The 19,672-nt window shown below is 46.7% G+C and overlaps 1 protein-coding gene across 2 annotated transcripts in view; it reads right to left on the bottom strand.

The window, feature by feature from the left end:
• Positions 1–19,672, bottom strand: part of LOC139402798 (beta-mannosidase-like) — a 35,382-nt gene that overhangs the window by 9,218 nt on the left and 6,492 nt on the right. For both annotated transcript variants that reach the window (XM_071146714.1, XM_071146715.1), the window contains exons 6-14: positions 18,928–19,097; positions 17,281–17,394; positions 14,441–14,592; positions 13,275–13,392; positions 13,089–13,175; positions 12,602–12,769; positions 5,014–5,232; positions 4,757–4,921; positions 3,607–3,751 (exon numbers count right to left, since the gene is read on the bottom strand). In XM_071146714.1, the coding sequence (XP_071002815.1) occupies positions 3,607–3,751; positions 4,757–4,921; positions 5,014–5,232; positions 12,602–12,769; positions 13,089–13,175; positions 13,275–13,392; positions 14,441–14,592; positions 17,281–17,394; positions 18,928–19,097 (1,338 nt within the window). The remainder of the gene's footprint in view (positions 1–3,606; positions 3,752–4,756; positions 4,922–5,013; positions 5,233–12,601; positions 12,770–13,088; positions 13,176–13,274; positions 13,393–14,440; positions 14,593–17,280; positions 17,395–18,927; positions 19,098–19,672) is intronic.

Below are 19,672 nucleotides of genomic sequence, written 5' to 3'. Positions count from 1 at the left end.
AGGTAAGCAACTTTGGTAATTTGACTTTTGTTTGACTGTCGCTACAAAGTTGGTATGATTTGACAAAGCTGTAGCCTACTCGGGGTGCACTCTGCGCGTCCTGAGCGTGCTCTGTGGCGAGATAGTTTAGGCCTACTGCTGAATGCCCTTAATTATTTGAGGAACGTGATCATGCTCAGAATTTATGAACGGCCATTTGCGCAATTCACATCAATGCCATTGGCGAAGTTACTATCGTTACTAAATATCAGTTTAATTTGCTGTGAAATCTTTACATAGTGGCGCATCCACGCCAACAAGGTGGCACAGCACCCCTCTTATTTGGGGAGAACCCTGGCATAGTGGCCAGATCTGGGGGAGAACCCTGGCATAGTGACCAAATCTGGGGGAGAACACAAAGATTGGAAAGCAGCTGCGGTCATCCCCCTCTTCAAAAGGGGGGACACTCTTGACCCAAACTGCTACAGACCTATATCTACCCTACCCTGCCGTTCTAAGGTCTTCGAAAGCCAAGTCAACAAACAGATTACCGATCATTTCGAATCCCACCATACCTTCTCCGCTATGCAATCTGGTTTCAGATCTGGTCATGGGTGCACCTCAGCCATGCTCAAGGTCCTAAACGATATCATAACCGCTATCGATAAGAGACAATACTGTGCAGCCGTATTCATCAACCTGGCTAAGGCTTTCGACTCTGTCAATCACCACATTCTTATTGGCAGACTCAACAGCCTTGGTTTCTCAAATGATTGCCTCACCTGGTTCACCAACTACTTCTCTGATCGATTTGACACACTGAACTCAGAGGGCCTGTTGTCCGGGCCTCTGGCGGTCTCTATGGGGGTGCCACAGGGTTCAATTCTTGGACCGACTCTCTTCTCTATTTACATCAATGATGTCGCTCTTGCTGCTGGTGAGTCTCTGATCCAACTCTACGCAGACGACACCATTCTGTATACTTCTGGCCCTTCTTTGGACACTGTGTTAACAACACTCCAGGCGAGCTTCAATGCCATACAACTCTCCTTCCGTGGCCTCCAATTGCTCTTAAATACAAGTAAAACTAAATGCATGCTCTTCAACCGATCACCTGCTTGCACCTGCCCACCTGTCCAACATCACTACTCTGGACGGCTCTGACTTAGAATATGTGGACAACTACAAATACCTAGGTGTCTGGTTAGACTGTAAACTCTCCTTCAAGACTCACATCAAACATCTCCAATCCAAAGTTAAATCTAGAATTGGCTTCCTATTTCACAACAAAGCCTCCTTCACTCATGCTGCCAATCATACCCTCGTAAAACTGACCATCCTACCAATCCTCAACTTCGGCTATGTCATTTACAAAATAGCCTTCAATACCCTACTCAATAAATTGGATGCAGTCTATCACAGTGCCATCCGTTTTGTCACCAAAGCCCCATATACTATCCACCACTGCGACCTGTATCCTCTCGTTGGTTGGACCTCGCTTCATACTCGTCGCCAAACCCACTGGCTCCATGTCATCTACAAGACCCTGCTAGGTAAAGTCCCCCCTTATCTCAGCTCGCTGGTCACCATAGCAGTACTCACTCGTAGCACGTGCTCCAGCAGGTCACCCCCAAAACCAATTCTTTCTTTGGCCGCCTCTCCTTCCAGTTCTCTGCTGCCAATGACTGGAACGAACTGCAAAAATCTCTGAAACTGGAAACACTTATCTCCCTCACTAGCTTTAAGCACCAACTGTCAGAGCAGCTCACAGATTACTGCACCTGTACATAGCCCATCTATAATTTAGCCCAAACAACTACCTCTTTCCCTACTGTATTTATTTATTTTGCTCCTTTGCACCCCATTATTTATATCTCTACGTTGCACATTCTTCCACTGCAAATCAACCATTACAGTGTTTTACTTGTTATATTGTATTTACTTTGCCACCATGGCCTTTTTTTTGCCTTTACCTCCCTTCTCACCTCATTTGCTCACATTGTATATAGACTTATTTTTCTACAGTATTATTGACTGTATGTTTGCTTTACTCCATGTGTAACTCTGTGTTGTTGTATGTGTCAAACTGCTTTATCTTGCTTTATCTTGGCCAGGTCACAATTGTAAATGAGAACTTGTTCTCAACTTGCCTACCTGGTTAAATAAAGGTGGAATAAAAATAAATAAAATAAGTGACCAGCTCTGGGGGAGAACCCTGGCATAGTGACCAGATCTGGGGGAGAACCCTGGCATAGTGACCAGATCTGGGAGAGAACCCTGGCATAGTGACCAGCTCTGGGGGAGAACCCTGGCATAGTGACCAGATCTTGGGGAGAACCCTGGCATAGTGACCAGATCTTGGGGAGAACCCTGGCATAGTGACCGGCTCTGGGGGAGAACCCTGGCATAGTGACCGACTCTGGGGGAGAACCCTGGCTCTTGGGGAGAACCCTGGCATAGTGACCAGATCTGGGGGAGAACCCTGGCTCTTGGGGAGAACCCTGGCATAGTGCCCGGATCTGGGGGAGAACCCTGGCATAGTGACCAGATCTGGGGAAGAACCCTGGCATAGTGACCAGATCTGGGGGAGAACCCTGGCATAGTGACCAGATCTGGGGGAGAACCCTGGCATGGTGTCCAGATCTTGGGGAGAACCCTGGCATGGTGACTGGATCTTGGGGAGAGCCCTGGCTAGTGGCCAGATCTGGGGGAGAACCCTGGCATAGTGACCGGTTCTGGGGGAGAACCCTGGCATAGTGACTAGATCTTGGGGAGAACCCTGGAATAGTGACTAGATCTTGGGGAGAACCCTGGAATAGTGACCGGCTCTGGGGGAGAACCCTGGCTCTTGGGGAGAACCCTGGCATAGTGACCGGCTCTGGGGGAAAACCCTGGCTCTTGGGGAGAACCCTGGCATAGTGACCGGATCTGGGGGAGAACCCTGGCTCTTGGGGAGAACCCTGGCATAGTGACCAGATCTGGGGGAGAACCCTGGCATAGTGACCAGATCTGGGGGAGAACCCTGGCATAGTGACCAGATCTGGGTTTTAAACGCTTTAAAAATGGTCACTTCCAATTTATGCTGTATTTCCCAGGACTCTCGGGATAAATACGATTTACAATGAAGTCGGAAAGTATTCAGACCCCTTGACTTATTCCACATTTTATTACATTACAGCCTTATTCTAAAACTGATTAAATTGTGTTTCCCTCATCAATCTACACACAATACCCCATAATGACAACACCAAAATGATTTTCGGAATTTTTAGCAAATGTATAACTAAAAACAGAAATACTTAATTTATATAAGTATTCAGACCCTTTGCCATGAGACTCGAAATTGAGCTGGTAGACTGCAGGACCGGGACATCCTGTAACAGCACCTACCTAGAGAGGACCAGGACATCCTGTAACAGGACCTACCTAGAGAGGACCGGGACCTACCTATAGAGGACCAGGACATCCTGTAACAGGACCTACCTATAGAGGACCGGGACTTCCTGTAACAGCACCTACCTATAGAGGAACAGGACATCCTGTAACAGCACCTACCTAGAGAGGACCAGTACTTCCTGTAACAGCACCTACCTATAGAGGAACATGACGTCCTGTAACAGCACCTACCTAGAGAGGACCAGGAAGGGCCCTGCCAGATATCATTGAGTTGCCAGTAGAGAGCTCCCATGGTGTGACCTTTGCCCTCGATGACCTCACTCTGGCTGCGGCGGTAGAACTCTGTCTGGACCTTAACACACTGGGACTGCATGACCTGGAGGAAGACCACTCATAGTGACCTGGAGGAAGACCACTCATGTGGTATGTGGTATCTGGCGTACCTGTGTGATGTAGCGTCTGGTGTACCTGTGTGATGTAGCGTCTGGTGTACCTGTGTGATGTAGCATCTGGCGTACCTGTGTGATGTAGTATCTGGCGTACCTGTGTGATGTAGTGTCTGGTGTACCTGTCTGGCGTACCTCTGTGATGTAGTGTCTGGCGTACCTGTGTGATGTAGTGTCTGGCGTACCTGTGTGATGTAGTGTCTGGCGTACCTGTGTGATGTAGTGTCTGGCGTACCTGTGTGATGTAGTGTCTGGCGTACCTGTGTGATGTAGTGTCTGGCGTACCTGTGCGATGTAGTGTCTGGCGTACCTGTGCGATGTAGTGTCTGGCGTACCTGTGCGATGTAGTGTCTGGCGTACCTGTGCGATGTAGTGTCTGGCGTACCCGTCTGGCATACCCGTCTGGCGTACCCGTGCGATGTAGTGTCTGGCGTACCCGTGCGATGTAGTGTCTGGCGTACCCGTGCAATGTAGTGTCTGGCGTACCCGTGCGATGTAGTGTCTGGCGAACCCGTGAGATGTAGTGTCTGGCGAACCAGTGCGATGTAGTCTCTGGCGTACCCGTGCGATGTAGTGTCTGGCGTACCCGTGCGATGTAGTGTCTGGCGTACCCGTGCGATGTAGTGTCTGGCGTACCCGTGCGATGTAGTGTCTGGCGTACCCGTGCGATGTAGTGTCTGGCGTACCCGTGCGATGTAGTGTCTGGCGTACCCGTGCGATGTAGTGTCTGGCGTACCCGTGCGACGTAGTGTCTGGCGTACCCGTGCGACGTAGTGTCTGGCGTACCCGTGCGATGTAGTGTCTGGCGTACCCGTGCGATGTAGTGTCTGGCGTACCCGTGCGATGTAGTCTGGCGTACCTGTGCGATGTAGTGTCTGGCGTACCTGTGTGATGTAGTGTCTGGCGTACCTGTCTGGCGTACCTGTCTGGCGTACCTGTGTGATGTACAGTGTGTCCTTGTATCTCTTCAGTGGATCTGCTGAGGCTGGGAGATGGTAGTGTAGTCCAGCCTGTTGCAGCATCTGCTGGTTGCCCGTCTGGTGGTGCTGACGGTGAGACGAGAAGTTACTCCCATAACTCCAGTCTTCTGACACAGACACCTGAGAGCAGAGAGCATCAAATCACTGGATGACCTGAAGGCAGTACAATACAGGAATGCACATGTCGTTTCTCCCCAACCAGGGTACAGTACCTTCTGCAAGGTGGAGAAGGAGGGCCAGGACTGGAAGCCGTACTCGGAGGCGAAGCGTGTGCGTGGCAGGGCCGTCCAGTCACAGCAGTCATGGCTGTAGCTATAGTAGTGTGTGTCTCCATAGTGTAGGTCGTAGGGGTCGTGGGCCACCCAGCCCTCCTGCTGAGACTCTACTCCGTTAGTGGGACTGGAGACTAGGAACGGGCGGGTACCGTCTTCCTGAGGTGGAGATGGTTGGTTAACCTGGTTAAATTAGGCTAGGGTTGTCACAATACCAGTATGGCGATACCCTGAAGGAGCGTTTCCCAAACTAGGGGCCTGAGAGAAACAGAACCGGAGTTACGTCAAAAGGGTTCAGTCTGGTTCTACCAGGCTAGGGAGAGAAAGGGTTCAGTCTGGTTCTACCAGGCTAGGGAGAGAAAGGGTTCAGTCTGGTTCTACCAGGCTAGGGAGAGATAGGGGTCAGTCTGGTTCTACCAGGCTAGGGAGAGATAGGGTTCAGTCTGGTTCTACCAGGCTAGGGAGAGATAGGGTTCAGTCTGGTTCTACCAGGCTAGGGAGAGATAGGGTTCAGTCTGGTTCTACCAGGCTAGGGAGAGATAGGGTTCAGTCTGGTTCTACCAGGCTAGGGAGAGAAAGGGTTCAGTCTGGTTCTACCAGGCTAGGGAGAGAAAGGGTTCAGTCTGGTTCTACCAGGCTAGGGAGAGAAAGGGTTCAGTCTGGTTCTACCAGGCTAGGGAGAGAAAGGGTTCAGTCTGGTTCTACCAGGCTAGGGAGAGAAAGGGTTCAGTCTGGTTCTACCAGGCTAGGGAGAGAAAGGGTTCAGTCTGGTTCTACCAGGCTAGGGAGAGAAAGGGTTCAGTCTGGTTCTACCAGGCTAGGGAGAGATAGGGTTCAGTCTGGTTCTACCAGGCTAGGGAGAGATAGGGTTCAGTCTGGTTCTACCAGGCTAGGGAGAGAAAAGGTTCAGTCTGGTTCTACCAGGCTAGGGAGAGAAAGGGTTCAGTCTGGTTCTACCAGGCTAGGGAGAGAAAGGGTTCAGTCTGGTTCTACCAGGCTAGGGAGAGAAAGGGTTCAGTCTGGTTCTACCAGGCTAGGGAGAGATAGGGTTCAGTCTGGTTCTACCAGGCTAGGGAGAGATAGGGTTCAGTCTGGTTCTACCAGGCTAGGGAGAGATAGGGTTCAGTCTGGTTCTACCAGGCTAGGGAGAGATAGGGTTCAGTCTGGTTCTACCAGGCTAGGGAGAGATAGGGTTCAGTCTGGTTCTACCAGGCTAGGGAGAGATAGGGTTCAGTCTGGTTCTACCAGGCTAGGGAGAGAAAGGGTTCAGTCTGGTTCTACCAGGCTAGGGAGAGATAGGGTTCAGTCTGGTTCTACCAGGCTAGGGAGAGAAAGGGTTCAGTCTGGTTCTACCAGGCTAGGGAGAGAAAGGGTTCAGTCTGGTTCTACCAGGCTAGGGAGAGAAAGGGTTCAGTCTGGTTCTACCAGGCTAGGGAGAGAAAGGGTTCAGTCTGGTTCTACCAGGCTAGGGAGAGATAGGGTTCAGTCTGGTTCTACCAGGCTAGGGAGAGATAGCGTTCAGTCTGGTTCTACCAGGCTAGGGAGAGATAGGGTTCAGTCTGGTTCTACCAGGCTAGGGAGAGATAGGGTTCAGTCTGGTTCTACCAGGCTAGGGAGAGATAGGGTTCAGTCTGGTTCTACCAGGCTAGGGAGAGATAGGGTTCAGTCTGGTTCTACCAGGCTAGGGAGAGAAAGGGTTCAGTCTGGTTCTACCAGGCTAGGGAGAGAAAGGGTTCAGTCTGGTTCTACCAGGCTAGGGAGAGAAAGGGTTCAGTCTGGTTCTACCAGGCTAGGGAGAGAAAGGGTTCAGTCTGGTTCTACCAGGCTAGGGAGAGATAGGGTTCAGTCTGGTTCTACCAGGCTAGGGAGAGATAGGGGTCAGTCTGGTTCTACCAGGCTAGGGAGAGATAGGGTTCAGTCTGATTCTACCAGGCTAGGGAGAGATAGGGTTCAGTCTGGTTCTACCAGGCTAGGGAGAGATAGGGTTCAGTCTGTAGGGAATAGGGCCCTGGTCTAAAGTAGTACACTATATAGGGAATAGGGCTCTGGTCTAAAGTAGTGCACCATATAGGGAATAGGGCTCTGGTCTAAAGTAGTGCACTATATAGGGAATAGGGCTCTGGTCTAAAGTAGTGCACTAGTAGTGCACCTGGTATGGAAACTGCTCGGCTCCGACCGTAAGATACTACAGAGGGTAGTGTGTACGGCCCAGTACACCACTGGAGCCAAGCTTTCTGCCATCCAGGACCTCTATACCTGGCGGTGTCAGAGGAAGGCCCTACAGAGGGTGGTATGTACGGTCCAGTACATCACTGGGGCCAAGGCGCTACAGAGGGTAGTGTGTACGGCCCAGTACATCACTGGGGCCAAGCTTCCTGCCATCCAGGACCTCTATACCAGGCGGTGTCAGAGGAAGGCCCAGCCACCCCAGTCATAGACTGTTCTCTCTACTACCGCACGCCAAGCGGTACCGGAGTGCCAAGTCTAGGTCCAAGATGCTTCTAAACAGCCTCTACCCCCAAGCCATAAGACTACTGAACAGCTATTCAAATGGCTACCTGCTACTCCCTGTTATTATCTATGCATAGCCACTTTAATAACGCTACCTACATGTCCATAATTACTTCGACACCGGTGCCCCCGCACATTGACTCTGTACCGGTGCCCCCTGTATATAGCCTCCACATTGACTCTGTACCGGTACCCCCTGTATATAGCCTCCACATTGACTCGGTACCGGTACCCACCTGTATATAGCCTCAACATTGACTCGGTGCTTCTTACGAAGCCACTCCTTCGTTGCCCGGGCGGTGTGTTTGGGATCATTGTCATGCTGAAAGACCCAGCCACGTTTCATCTTCAATGCCCTTGCTGGTGGAAGGAGGTTTTCGCTCAAAATCTCACGATACATGGCCCCATTCATTCTTTCCTTTACACGGATCAGTCGTCCTGGTCCCTTTGCAGAAAAACAGCCCCAAAGCATGATGTTTCCACCCCCATGCTTCACAGTAGGTATGGTGTTCTTTTGGATGGAACTCAGCATTCTTTGTCCTCCAAACACGACGAGTTGAGTTTTTACCAAAAAGTTATATTTTGGTTGGATCTGACCGTATGACATTCTCCCAATCTTCTTCTGGATCATCCAAATGCTCTCTAGCAAACTTCAGACGGGCCTGGACATGTACTGGCTTAAGCAGGGGGACACGTCTGGCACTGCAGGATTTGAGTCCCTGGCGGCGTAGTGTGTTACTGATGGTAGGCTTTGTTACTTTGGTCCCAGCTCTCTGCAGGTCATTCACTAGGTTCCCCCGTGTGGTTCTGGGATTTTTGCTCACCGATCTTGTGATAATTTTGACCCCATGGGTGAGATCAAAAGAGCAGAAAAGTAAATAAATATAAAAACAGTATGGGGATGAGGTAGGTAAAATTGGGTGGGCTATTTACCGATAGACTATGTACAGCTGCAGCGATCGGTTAGCTGCTCAGATAGCAGATGTTTGAAGTTGGTGAGGGAGATAAAAGTCTCCAACTTCAGCGATTTTTGCAATTCGTTCCAGTCACAGGCAGCAGAGAACTGGAACGAAAGGCGCTGGAGCGCGTGCTACGGGTGGGTGTTGCCATCGTGACCAGTGAACTGAGATAAGGCGGAGCTTTACCTAGCATGGACTTGTAGATGACCTGGAGCCAGTGGGTCTGGCGACGAATATGTAGCGAGGGCCAGCCGATTAGAGCATACAGGTCGCAGTTGTGGGTGGTATAAGGTGCTTTAGTAACAAAACGGATGGCACTGTGATAAACTGCATCCAGTTTGCTGAGTAGAGTGTTGGAAGCTATTTTGTAGATGACGTCGCCGAAGTCGAGGATCGGTAGGATAGTCAGTTTTACTAGGGTATGTTTGGCGGCGTGAGTGAAGGAGGCTTTGTTGAAAATTGAAATCATTTTCAACAAAGGAGGCTTTGTTGAAAATAATCATTGCCTCTAAACCTTCAAGCTGCATACTGGACCCTATTCCAACTAAACTACTGAAAGAGCTGCTTCCTGTGCTTGGCCCTCCTATGTTGAACATAATAAACGGCTCTCTATCCACCAGATGTGTACCAAACTCACTAAAAGTGGCAGTAATAAAGCCTCTATTGAAAAAGCCAAACCTTGACCCAGAAAATATAAAAAACTATCGGCCTATATCGAATCTTCCATTCCTCTCAAAATGTTTAGAAAAGGCTGTTGCGCAGCAACTCACTGCCTTCCTGAAGACAAACAATGTGTACGAAATGCTTCAGTCTGGTTTTAGACCCCATCATAGCACTGACGGCACTTGTGAAGGTGGTAAATGACATTTTAATGGCATCAGACCGAGGCTCTGCATCGGTCCTCGTGCTCCTAGACCTTAGTGCTGCTTTTGATACCATCGATCACCACATTCTTTTGGAGAGATTGGAAACCCAAATTGGTCTACACGGACAAGTTCTGGCCTGGTTTAGATCTTATCTGTCGGAAAGATATCAGTTTGTCTCTGAATGGTTTGTCCTCTGACAAATCAACTGTAAATGTCAGTGTTCCTCAAGGTTCCGTTTTAGGACCACTATTGTTTTCACTATATATTTTACCTCTTGGGGATGTCATTCGAAAACATAATGTTAACTTTCACTGCTATGCGGATGACACACAGCTGTACATTTCAATGAAACATGGTAAAGCCCCAAAATTGCCCTTGCTAGAAGAATGTGTTTCAGACATAAGGAAGTGGATGGCTGCAAACTTTTTACTTTTAAACTCGGACAAAACAGATATGCTTGTTCTAGGTCCCAAGAAACAAAGAGATCTTCTGTTGAATCTGACAATTAATCTTAATGGTTGTACAGTCGTCTCAAATAAAACTGAAGGACCTTGGCGTTACTCGGGACCCTGATCTCTCTTTTGAAGAACATATCAAGACTGATTCAAGGACAGCTTTTTTCCATCTACGTAACATTGCAAAAATCAGAAACTTTCTGTCCAAAAATGAGGCAAAAAAATGAATCCATGCTTTTGTCACTTCTAGATTAGACTACTGCAATGCTCTATTTTCCGGCTACCCGGATAAAGCACTAAATAAACTTCAGTTAGTGCTAAATACGGCTGCTAGAATCCTGACTAGAACCAAAAAATGTGATCATATTACTCCAGTGCTAGCCTCCCTACACTGGCTTCCTGTAAAGGCAAGGGCTGATTTCAAGGTTTTACTGCTAACCAACAAAGCATTACATGGGCTTGCCTATCTCTCTACACGTACGCTACGGTCACAAGACGCAGGCCTCCTAATTGTCCCTAGAATTTCTAAGCTGCTGCTCCAGTTTCAACTGTTCTGCCTTATTATTATTCGACCATGCTGGTCATTTATGAACATTTGAACATCTTGGCCATGTTCTGTTACAATCTCCACCCGGCACAGCCAGAAGAGGACTGGCCACCCACATGTGCTCTCTCTAATTCTCTCCTTCTCTCTTTCTTTCTCTCTCTCGGAGGACCTGAGCCCTAGGACCATGCCCCAGGACTACCTGACATGATGACTCCTTGCTGTCCCCAGTCCACCTGGCCGTGCTGCTGCTCCAGTTTCAACTGTTCTGCCTTATTATTATTCGACCATGCTGGTCATTTATGAACATTTGAACATCTTGGCCATGTTCTGTTATAATCTCCACCCGGCACAGCCAGAAGAGGACTGGCCACCCCACATAGCCTGGTTCCTCTCTAGGATTCTTCCTAGGTTTTGGCCTTTCTAGGGAGTTTTTCCTAGCCACCGTGCTTCTACACCTGCATTGCTTGCTGTTTGGGGTTTTAGGCTGGGTTTCTGTACAGTACTTTGAGATATCAGCTGATGTACGAAGGGCTATATAAATAAATTTGATTTGATATATAAGGTTTGTGTACTGTATATAAGGTTAGTATACTATATATAAGGTTAGTATACTGTATAATGTTAGTATACTATATATACTGTATATAAGGTTAGTATACTGTATATAAGGTTAGTATACTATATATACTGTATATAAGGTTAGTGTACTGTATATACTGTATATAAGGTTAGTAAACTATATAATGTTAGTATACTATATATACTGTATATAAGGTTTGTATACTGTACAAGGTTAGTATACTGTATATACTGTATATAAGGTTAGTGTACTATATATAAAGTGAATATACTGTATATAAGGTTAATATACTGTATATTCTGTATATAAGGTTAATATACTGTATATTCTGTATATAAGGTTAATATACTGTATATTCTGTATATAAGGTTAATATACTGTATATAAGGTTAATATACTGTATATAAGGTTAATATACAGTATATAAGGTTAGTGTACTGTATATAAGGTTAGTGTACTGTATATAAGGTTAGTGTACTGTATATAAGGTTAGTGTACTGTATATTCTGTATATAAGGTTAGTGTACTGTATATAAGGTTAATATACTGTATATTCTGTATATAAGGTTAATATACTGTATATAAGGTTAGTGTACTGTATATTCTGTATATAAGGTTAATATACTGTATATAAGGTTAATATACTGTATATTCTGTATATAAGGTTAGTGGACTGTATATAAGGTTAATATACTGTATATTCTGTATATAAGGTTAATATACTGTATATAAGGTTAATATACTGTATATAAGGTTAATATACTGTATATAAGGTTAGTGTACTGTATATTCTGTATATAAGGTTAATATACTGTATATAAGGTTAATATACTGTATATTCTGTATATAAGGTTAGTGGACTGTATATAAGGTTAATATACTGTATATTCTGTATATAAGGTTAATATACTGTATATAAGGTTAGTGGACTGTATATAAGGTTAGTGTGCTGTATATAAGGTTAATATACTGTATATTCTGTATATAAGGTTAATATACTGTATATTCTGTATATAAGGTTAATATACTGTATATTCTGTATATAAGGTTAATATACTGTATATAAGGTTAGTGGACTGTATATAAGGTTAATATACTGTATATAAGGTTAGTGTACTGTATATTCTGTATATAAGGTTAGTGGACTGTATATAAGGTTAGTGTACTGTATATTCTGTATATAAGGTTAATATACTGTATATTCTGTATATAAGGTTAATATACTGTATATTCTGTATATAAGGTTAATATACTGTATATTCTGTATATAAGGTTAATATACTGTATATTCTGTATATAAGGTTAATATACTGTATATAAGGTTAGTGGACTGTATATAAGGTTAATATACTGTATATAAGGTTAGTGTACTGTATATTCTGTATATAAGGTTAGTGGACTGTATATAAGGTTAGTGTACTGTATATTCTGTAAATGTCTACTGAAAGTTTGGGGGAAATTAAAATAAGATTCAAATTACAAGAAAAACAATCAATCCCCAATTTAGACTTCTGTAGAATGACCCACATAGGTAATAGGGTTTAGGGTGGCATTAGACACAGATTATGACTCAGTATTTCTTAGTTCAATGTCTCAGATATGTCTCTCACCTTCTGAACAATAGCCCTGATGTTGTCCACATACAGAGTCACATAGTCTCTATGGTACCGGGGTTGCTGGGCAACGGGGATGCCGAACCAGTTAGTGGCCAGGGCAGCCTCATTCTCGTTGTTCCCACTCCACACGATGACCGAGGGGTGGGACTTTAAGCGCCTCACCTGATTGGGGCGAGGAAACAGGAAGGAACACGTGTTATTACATGCTATAACCAGGAAATGAGTCATCCTTATCAATATTAACATACATCAAGGCCTTGTCCAGGGGATGCTGCATCAAGCTGCCTCACGCTACAGAAACAGGAGATTTGCAGAGCGCTCTACGGGCCGTCGAGGCCTGGACAAAGATACCAAAGTCAACCGTTTAGTGTGCTCTACGGGCAGGATGGACAAAGATCCTAAAGTCAACCCTGTAGTGTGCTCTACGGGCCGTCGAGGTCTGGACAAAGATCCTAAAGTCAACCCTGTAGGTGTAGCTCACCTGTTGGACAACCTCCTCTCTAACCGTCTCTATGAAGTCAGGCTCAGTGGGGTACATGGCACAGGCAAACATGAAGTCCTGCCAGATCTAAGAACAGACAAGGTATTGGTCAAAAGTACAGCGGTATAAAGGGAATTGGGAGTTTGTGACGAAGACAACGAGAAAGAGTACTAGTCAGTCAGTTACCATGATCCCCATCTCATCACAGAGAGAGTAGAACATGTCCTGCTCATAGACTCCTCCCCCCCAGACCCTGAGAGCGTTCATATTAGCGCTGACAGACGACTGTAGAAGGTTCCTCACACTGAAACAGAACACAACTGTTGTCAATGGTTAGGCAAAGACCGAACAAGACAGTAACGACTAACTAGGGTCTGTTCAAATCTATCAGGTTACAGTGAGGGTTTTAACTCCAGTCTAAGACGGGAGCTGACATATTGGTTTAAGATGGTCATAACATGGATCATTTTGCTAATTTGATTTAGAATTTTACGAACTCTTTAGGAATAAAATAAAATATTTAAAAATATATATAATATATGTATGGGCTACCTTCAGACTAAGGTTTAATATCTAATGCTCCACAGTGGGCTCCCAAACGGTTCAGACGCTACAGACGTTTACATGACAAGACTGATTTTCGGGATGTCTCCTGGTCTGATAAACATCTCTCTAGCTCTGTCACCTTTCACCTCAGATGGGATGTCTCCTGGTCTGATAAACACCACTCGGTCACCTCAGATGGGATGTCTCCTGGTCTGATAAACACCACTCTGTCACCTCAGATGGGATGTCTCCTGGTCTGATAAACACCACTCTCACCACAGATGGGATGTCTCCTGGTCTGATAAACACCACTCTGTCACCTCAGATGGGATGTCTCCTGGTCTGATAAACACCACTCTCACCACAGATGGGATGTCTCCTGGTCTGATAAACACCTCTCTGTCACCTCAGAGGGGATGTCTCCTGGTCTGATAAACACCACTCTAGCTCTGTCACCACAGATGGGATGTCTCCTCGTCTGATAAACACCACTCTGTCACCTTTCACCTCAGATGGGGAAGTGAGACACTGGCAGATGCGGTGGATTGAGACACATCTCTTGTTTAAACTGACAGATTTTGATGGGGATTTGTTGTGTGAAGTAACTTAGACTGACGCACCGGTGTGTTCAATCAGAACACTAAAGTCTTGTTTGAATCATAATGTAAACATAATGACATTATAATGTGGCCGTTTCAAATATACAAAACACATCCCATCTTAGAAGTATTTAATGAGTGAAAGGTTGATATCATGATTAAGACCAAAGACACAAGTGTGTGTGTGTGTATGTATGTGTGTCTCACTCAGCAGGGCTGACCAGGTCCTGAAGGGCGTGAGCTGGGATCCAGTTTGACCCCTTCAGGAAGATGGGCTTCTTGTTGACCCGGAAGTAGAAACTCAGCCCAGGGGAACCAGCGATTGGCTCCTGGACCAGCTCTACTGTACGGAAATACACCTTGGGATTAACACAGAGAGGATGTTAAATACACCTGGAGACCGAGAGGCTGTTAAATACACCCGGAGACAGAGAGGATGGAGACAGAGAGGATGTTAAATACACCTGGAGACAGAGAGAATGTTAAATACACCTGGAGACAGAGAGGATGTTAAATACACCTGGAGACAGAGAGGATGTTAAATACACCTGGAGACAGAGAGGCTGTTAAATACACCTGGAGACAGAGAGGCTGTTAAATACACCTGGAGACAGAGAGGCTGTTAAATACACCTGGAGACAGAGAGGCTGTTAAATACACCTGGAGACAGAGAGGATGTTAAATACACCTGGAGACAGAGAGGCTGTTAAATACACCTGGAGACAGAGAGGCTGTTAAATACACCTGGAGACAGAGAGGCTGTTAAATACACCTGGAGACAGAGAGGCTGTTAAATACACCTGGAGACAGAGAGGCTGTTAAATACACCTGGAGACAGAGAGGCTGTTAAATACACCCGGAGACAGAGAGGCTGTTAAATACACCCGGAGACAGAGAGGATGGAGACAGAGAGGATGTTAAATACACCTGGAGACAGAGAGGATGTTAAATACACCTGGAGACAGAGAGGATGTTAAATACACCTGGAGACAGAGAGGATGTTAAATACACCTGGAGACAGAGAGGATGTTAAATACACCTGGAGACCGAGAGGCTGTTAAATACACCTGGAGACCGAGAGGCTGTTAAATACACCTGGAGACAGAGAGGCTGTTAAATACACCTGGAGACAGAGAGGCTGTTAAATACACCTGGAGACAGAGAGGCTGTTAAATACACCTGGAGACAGAGAGGCTGTTAAATACACCTGGAGACAACGAGGCTGTTAAATACACCTGGAGACAGAGAGGCTGTTAAATACACCTGGAGACAGAGAGGCTGTTAAATACACCTGGAGACAGAGAGGCTGTTAAATACACCTGGAGACCGAGAGGATGTTAAATACACCTGGAGACAGAGAGGCTATTAAATATAGCAAGACGCAGGCCTCCTAATAGTCCCTAGAATTTCTAAGCAAACAGCTGGAGACAGGGCTTTCTCCTATAGAGCTCCATTTTTATGGAATGGTCTGCCTACCCATGTGAGAGACGCAGACTCTGTCTCAACCTTTAAGTCTTTACTGAAGACTCATCTCTTCAGTAGGTCATATGATTGAGTGTAGTCTGGCCCAGGAGTGGGAAGGTGAACGGAAAGGCTCTGGAGCAACGAACCGCCCTTGCTGTCTCTGCCTGGCCGGTTCCCCTCTTTCCACGGGGATTCTCTGCCTCTAACCCTATTACAGGGGCTGAGTCACTGGCTTACTGATGCTCTTTCATACCGTCCCTGGGAGGGGTGCGTCACTTGAGTGGGTTGAGTCACTGACGTGGTCTTCCTGTCTGGGTTGGCGCCCCTCCCCACCCCCCTTTGGGTTGTGCCGTGGCTGAGGTCTTTGTGGGCTATACTCGGCCTTGTCTCAGGATGGTAAGTTGGTGGTTGAAAATATCCCTCTAGTGGTGTGGGGGCTGTGCTTTGGCAAAGTGGGTGGGGTTATAACCTTCCTGTTTGGCCCTGTCCAGGGGTGTCCTCGGATGGGGCCACAGTGTCTCCTGACTCCTCCTGTCTCCGCCTCCAGTATTTATGCTGCAGTAGTTTGTGTCGGGGGGCTAGGGTCAGTTTGTTATATCTGGAGTACTTCTCCTGTCCTATCCGGTGTCCTGTGTGAATGTAAGTATGCCCTCTCTAATTCTCTCTCTCTCTCCTTCTTGGAGGACCTGAGCCCTAGGACCATGCCTCAGGACTACCTGACATGATGACTCCTTGCTGTCCCCAGTCCACCTAGCCGTGCTGCTGCTCCAGTTTCAACTGTTCTGCCTGTGATTATTATTATTTGACCATGCTGGTTATTTATGAACATTTGAACATCTTGGCGTGTTCTGTTATAATCTTCACCCAGCACAGCCAGAAGAGGACTGGCCACCCCACATAGCCTGGTTCCTCTCTAGGTTTCTTCCTAGGTTTTGGCCTTTCTAGGGAGTTTTTCCTAGCCACCGTGCTTCTACACCTGCATTGCTTGCTGTTTGGGGTTTTAGGCTGGGTTTCTGTACAGCACTTTGAGATATCAGCTGATGTACGAAGGGCTATATAAATACATTTGATTTGATTTGATTAGTAACACTGAAAGGCTAAGATCACCAGTGAAGATTTTAGCATTCTGTCTAGTGTAAACAGGTGAACTAAATACTACTACTTACATTAAATCAGATTCATTGACACTTTGAGGGAGAGGACAGAGGACTGGAGACAGAGAGAAGACAGAAGACAGAAGACCGTGAGAAGAGAGAGGACTGGAGACCGTGAGAAGAGACAGGACTGGAGACCGTGAGAAGAGAGAGGACTGGAGACCGTGAGAAGAGACAGGACTGGAGACCGTGAGAAGAGACAGGACTGGAGACCGTGAGAAGAGACAGGACTGGAGACCGTGAGAAGAGAGAGGACTGGAGACCGTGAGAAGAGAGAGGACTGGAGACCGTGAGAAGAGAGGACTGGAGACCGTGAGAAGAGAGAGGACTGGAGACAGAGAGAAAAGACTGGAGACAGAGAGAAAAGAGAGGACTGGAGACAGAGAGAAAAGAGGGGATAGTAGAGGAGTAGAGATGTTGAGGTCTGACCTGTGTGTCTGTCCTGAGTATGGCTGTTCCCTCCAGCATGGTTCCTCTCACACTGAGATGATAGGAGTGCTGCTCACCATGGCCACTGGGCCACCACAGCTTCACCTGGTTACTCTACAACACACACACACTAAACATTTACCTCAGCACGATGAAAAATAGAGACATGCTAAAACCCGGACATTCCAGTAGAGATAAGATGTGTCCCAAATGGCATCCTATTACCTTTATAACCCCAAGGGCCCTTCTCAACAGTAGGGCACTATACTGTAGAGGACTCTGGTCAACAGTAGGGCACTATACTGTAGAGGACTCTGGTCAACAGTAGGGCACTATACTGTAGAGGACTCTGGTCAACAGTAGGGCACTATACTGTAGAGGACTCTGGTCAACAGTAGGGCACTATACTGTAGAGGACTCTGGTCAACAGTAGGGCACTATACTGTAAAGAACTCTGGTCAACAGTAGGGCACTATACTGTAGAGGACTGGTTAACAGTAGGGCACTATACTGTAGAGGACTCTGGTCAACAGTAGGGCACTATACTGTAAAGAACTCTGGTCAACAGTAGGGCACTATACTGTAGAGGACTGGTTAACAGTAGGGCACTATACTGTAGAGGACTCTGGTCAACAGTAGGGCACTATACTGTAGAGGACTCTGGTCAACAGTAGGGCACTATACTGTAAAGGACTCTGGTCAACAGTAGGGCACTATACTGTAAAGGACTCTGGTCAACAGTAGGGCACTATACTGTAAAGGACTGGTTAACAGTAGGGCACTATACTGTATAGGACTCTGGTCAACAGTAGGGCACTATACTGTAAAGGACTCTGGTCAACAGTAGGGCACTATACTGTAGAGGACTCTGGTCAACAGTAGGGCACTATACTGTAAAGGACTCTGGTCAACAGTAGGGCACTATACTGTAGAGGACTCTGGTCAACAGTAGGGCACTATACTGTAGAGGACTCTGGTCAACAGTAGGGCACTATACTGTAAAGGACTGGTTAACAGTAGGGCACTATACTGTAGAGGACTCTGGTCAACAGTAGGGCACTATACTGTAAAGGACTGGTTAACAGTAGGGCACTATACTGTAGAGGACTCTGGTCAACAGTAGGGCACTATACTGTAGAGGACTCTGGTCAACAGTAGGGCACTATACTGTAGAGGACTCTGGTCAACAGTAGGGCACTATACTGTAGAGGACTCTGGTCAACAGTAGGGCACTATACTGTATAGGACTCTGGTCAACAGTAGGGCACTATACTGTAAAGGACTCTGGTTAACAGTAGGGCACTATACTGTAAAGGGATGGTCAACAGTAGGGCACTATACTGTAGAGGACTCTGGTCAACAGTAGGGCACTATACTGTAAAGGACTGGTTAACAGTAGGGCACTATACTGTAGAGGACTCTGGTCAACAGTAGGGCACTATACTGTAAAGGACTGGTTAACAGTAGGGCACTATACTGTAGAGGACTCTGGTCAACAGTAGGGCACTATACTGTAGAGGACTCTGGTCAACAGTAGGGCACTATACTGTAAAGGACTCTGGTCAACAGTAAGGCACTATAAAGGGAACAGGGAGCCATTAGTTCCAGAACCATAAGTCACCTTCCCACCCAGCAGCCCATACTAACTGTGTTGACATGGAGGCTCAAGGTGTTCTTGCTCTGCCCAGATGGAAACAACACCATGAAGGTTTGTTCTGTAGACAGCTCCATCAGAGAGAGGTTGACCTGGACTTTAGTCTCCTCCACAGCATCAACCAACACTTCCACCGTTACCACCCACTGAGACAGAGAGGAGTCTGGGAGACAGGAAGAGGAAGAAGAGGAAGAAGACGGCTTTCCATGACTAGCGGTGAATCCCAAACCACCCCCTCGCCCCTATCAACTCGCAGCAGCGAAGCAAGACTCGGTCAAAGTGGCTATCGAAGAGTCTAATACACCTTCCATCATTTTAACTCCCTCAGATTTGGGACACTTGTGCATATGGCGAAGGCAGAACGCACAAATGGAGGCCAGAGGCGCAAGGGGGTGATTTGGGATTCAGCCTAGGAGAGTTCACAGAGTAGCTGTATAGATAAGTTCAGAATAGTTAGATACCCATGCAGAGAGAGAGAGAGAGAGAGAGAGAGAGAGAGAGAGAGAGAGAGAGAGAAACAGAGACACAGAGAGACAGAGTTGGAGAGAGTGAGAGAGAGAGATAGAGATAGAGAGATAGAGAGACAGAGAGATAGAGAGACAGAGACACAGAGAGACAGAGACACAGAGAGACAGAGACACAGAGAGACACAGAGAGAGACACAGAGAGAGACACAGAGAGAGACAAACAGAGAGTCAGACACATGGAGAGAGAGTGAGAGACAGAGACAGAGAGAGA

This window comes from Oncorhynchus clarkii, unplaced genomic scaffold (assembly GCF_045791955.1).
Source record: "Oncorhynchus clarkii lewisi isolate Uvic-CL-2024 unplaced genomic scaffold, UVic_Ocla_1.0 unplaced_contig_2450_pilon_pilon, whole genome shotgun sequence".
NCBI classification, from domain to species: domain Eukaryota; kingdom Metazoa; phylum Chordata; class Actinopteri; order Salmoniformes; family Salmonidae; genus Oncorhynchus; species Oncorhynchus clarkii.
Note: the sequence above shows the minus strand (reverse complement) of the source record. Positions and strands in the feature narration are given on the sequence as shown.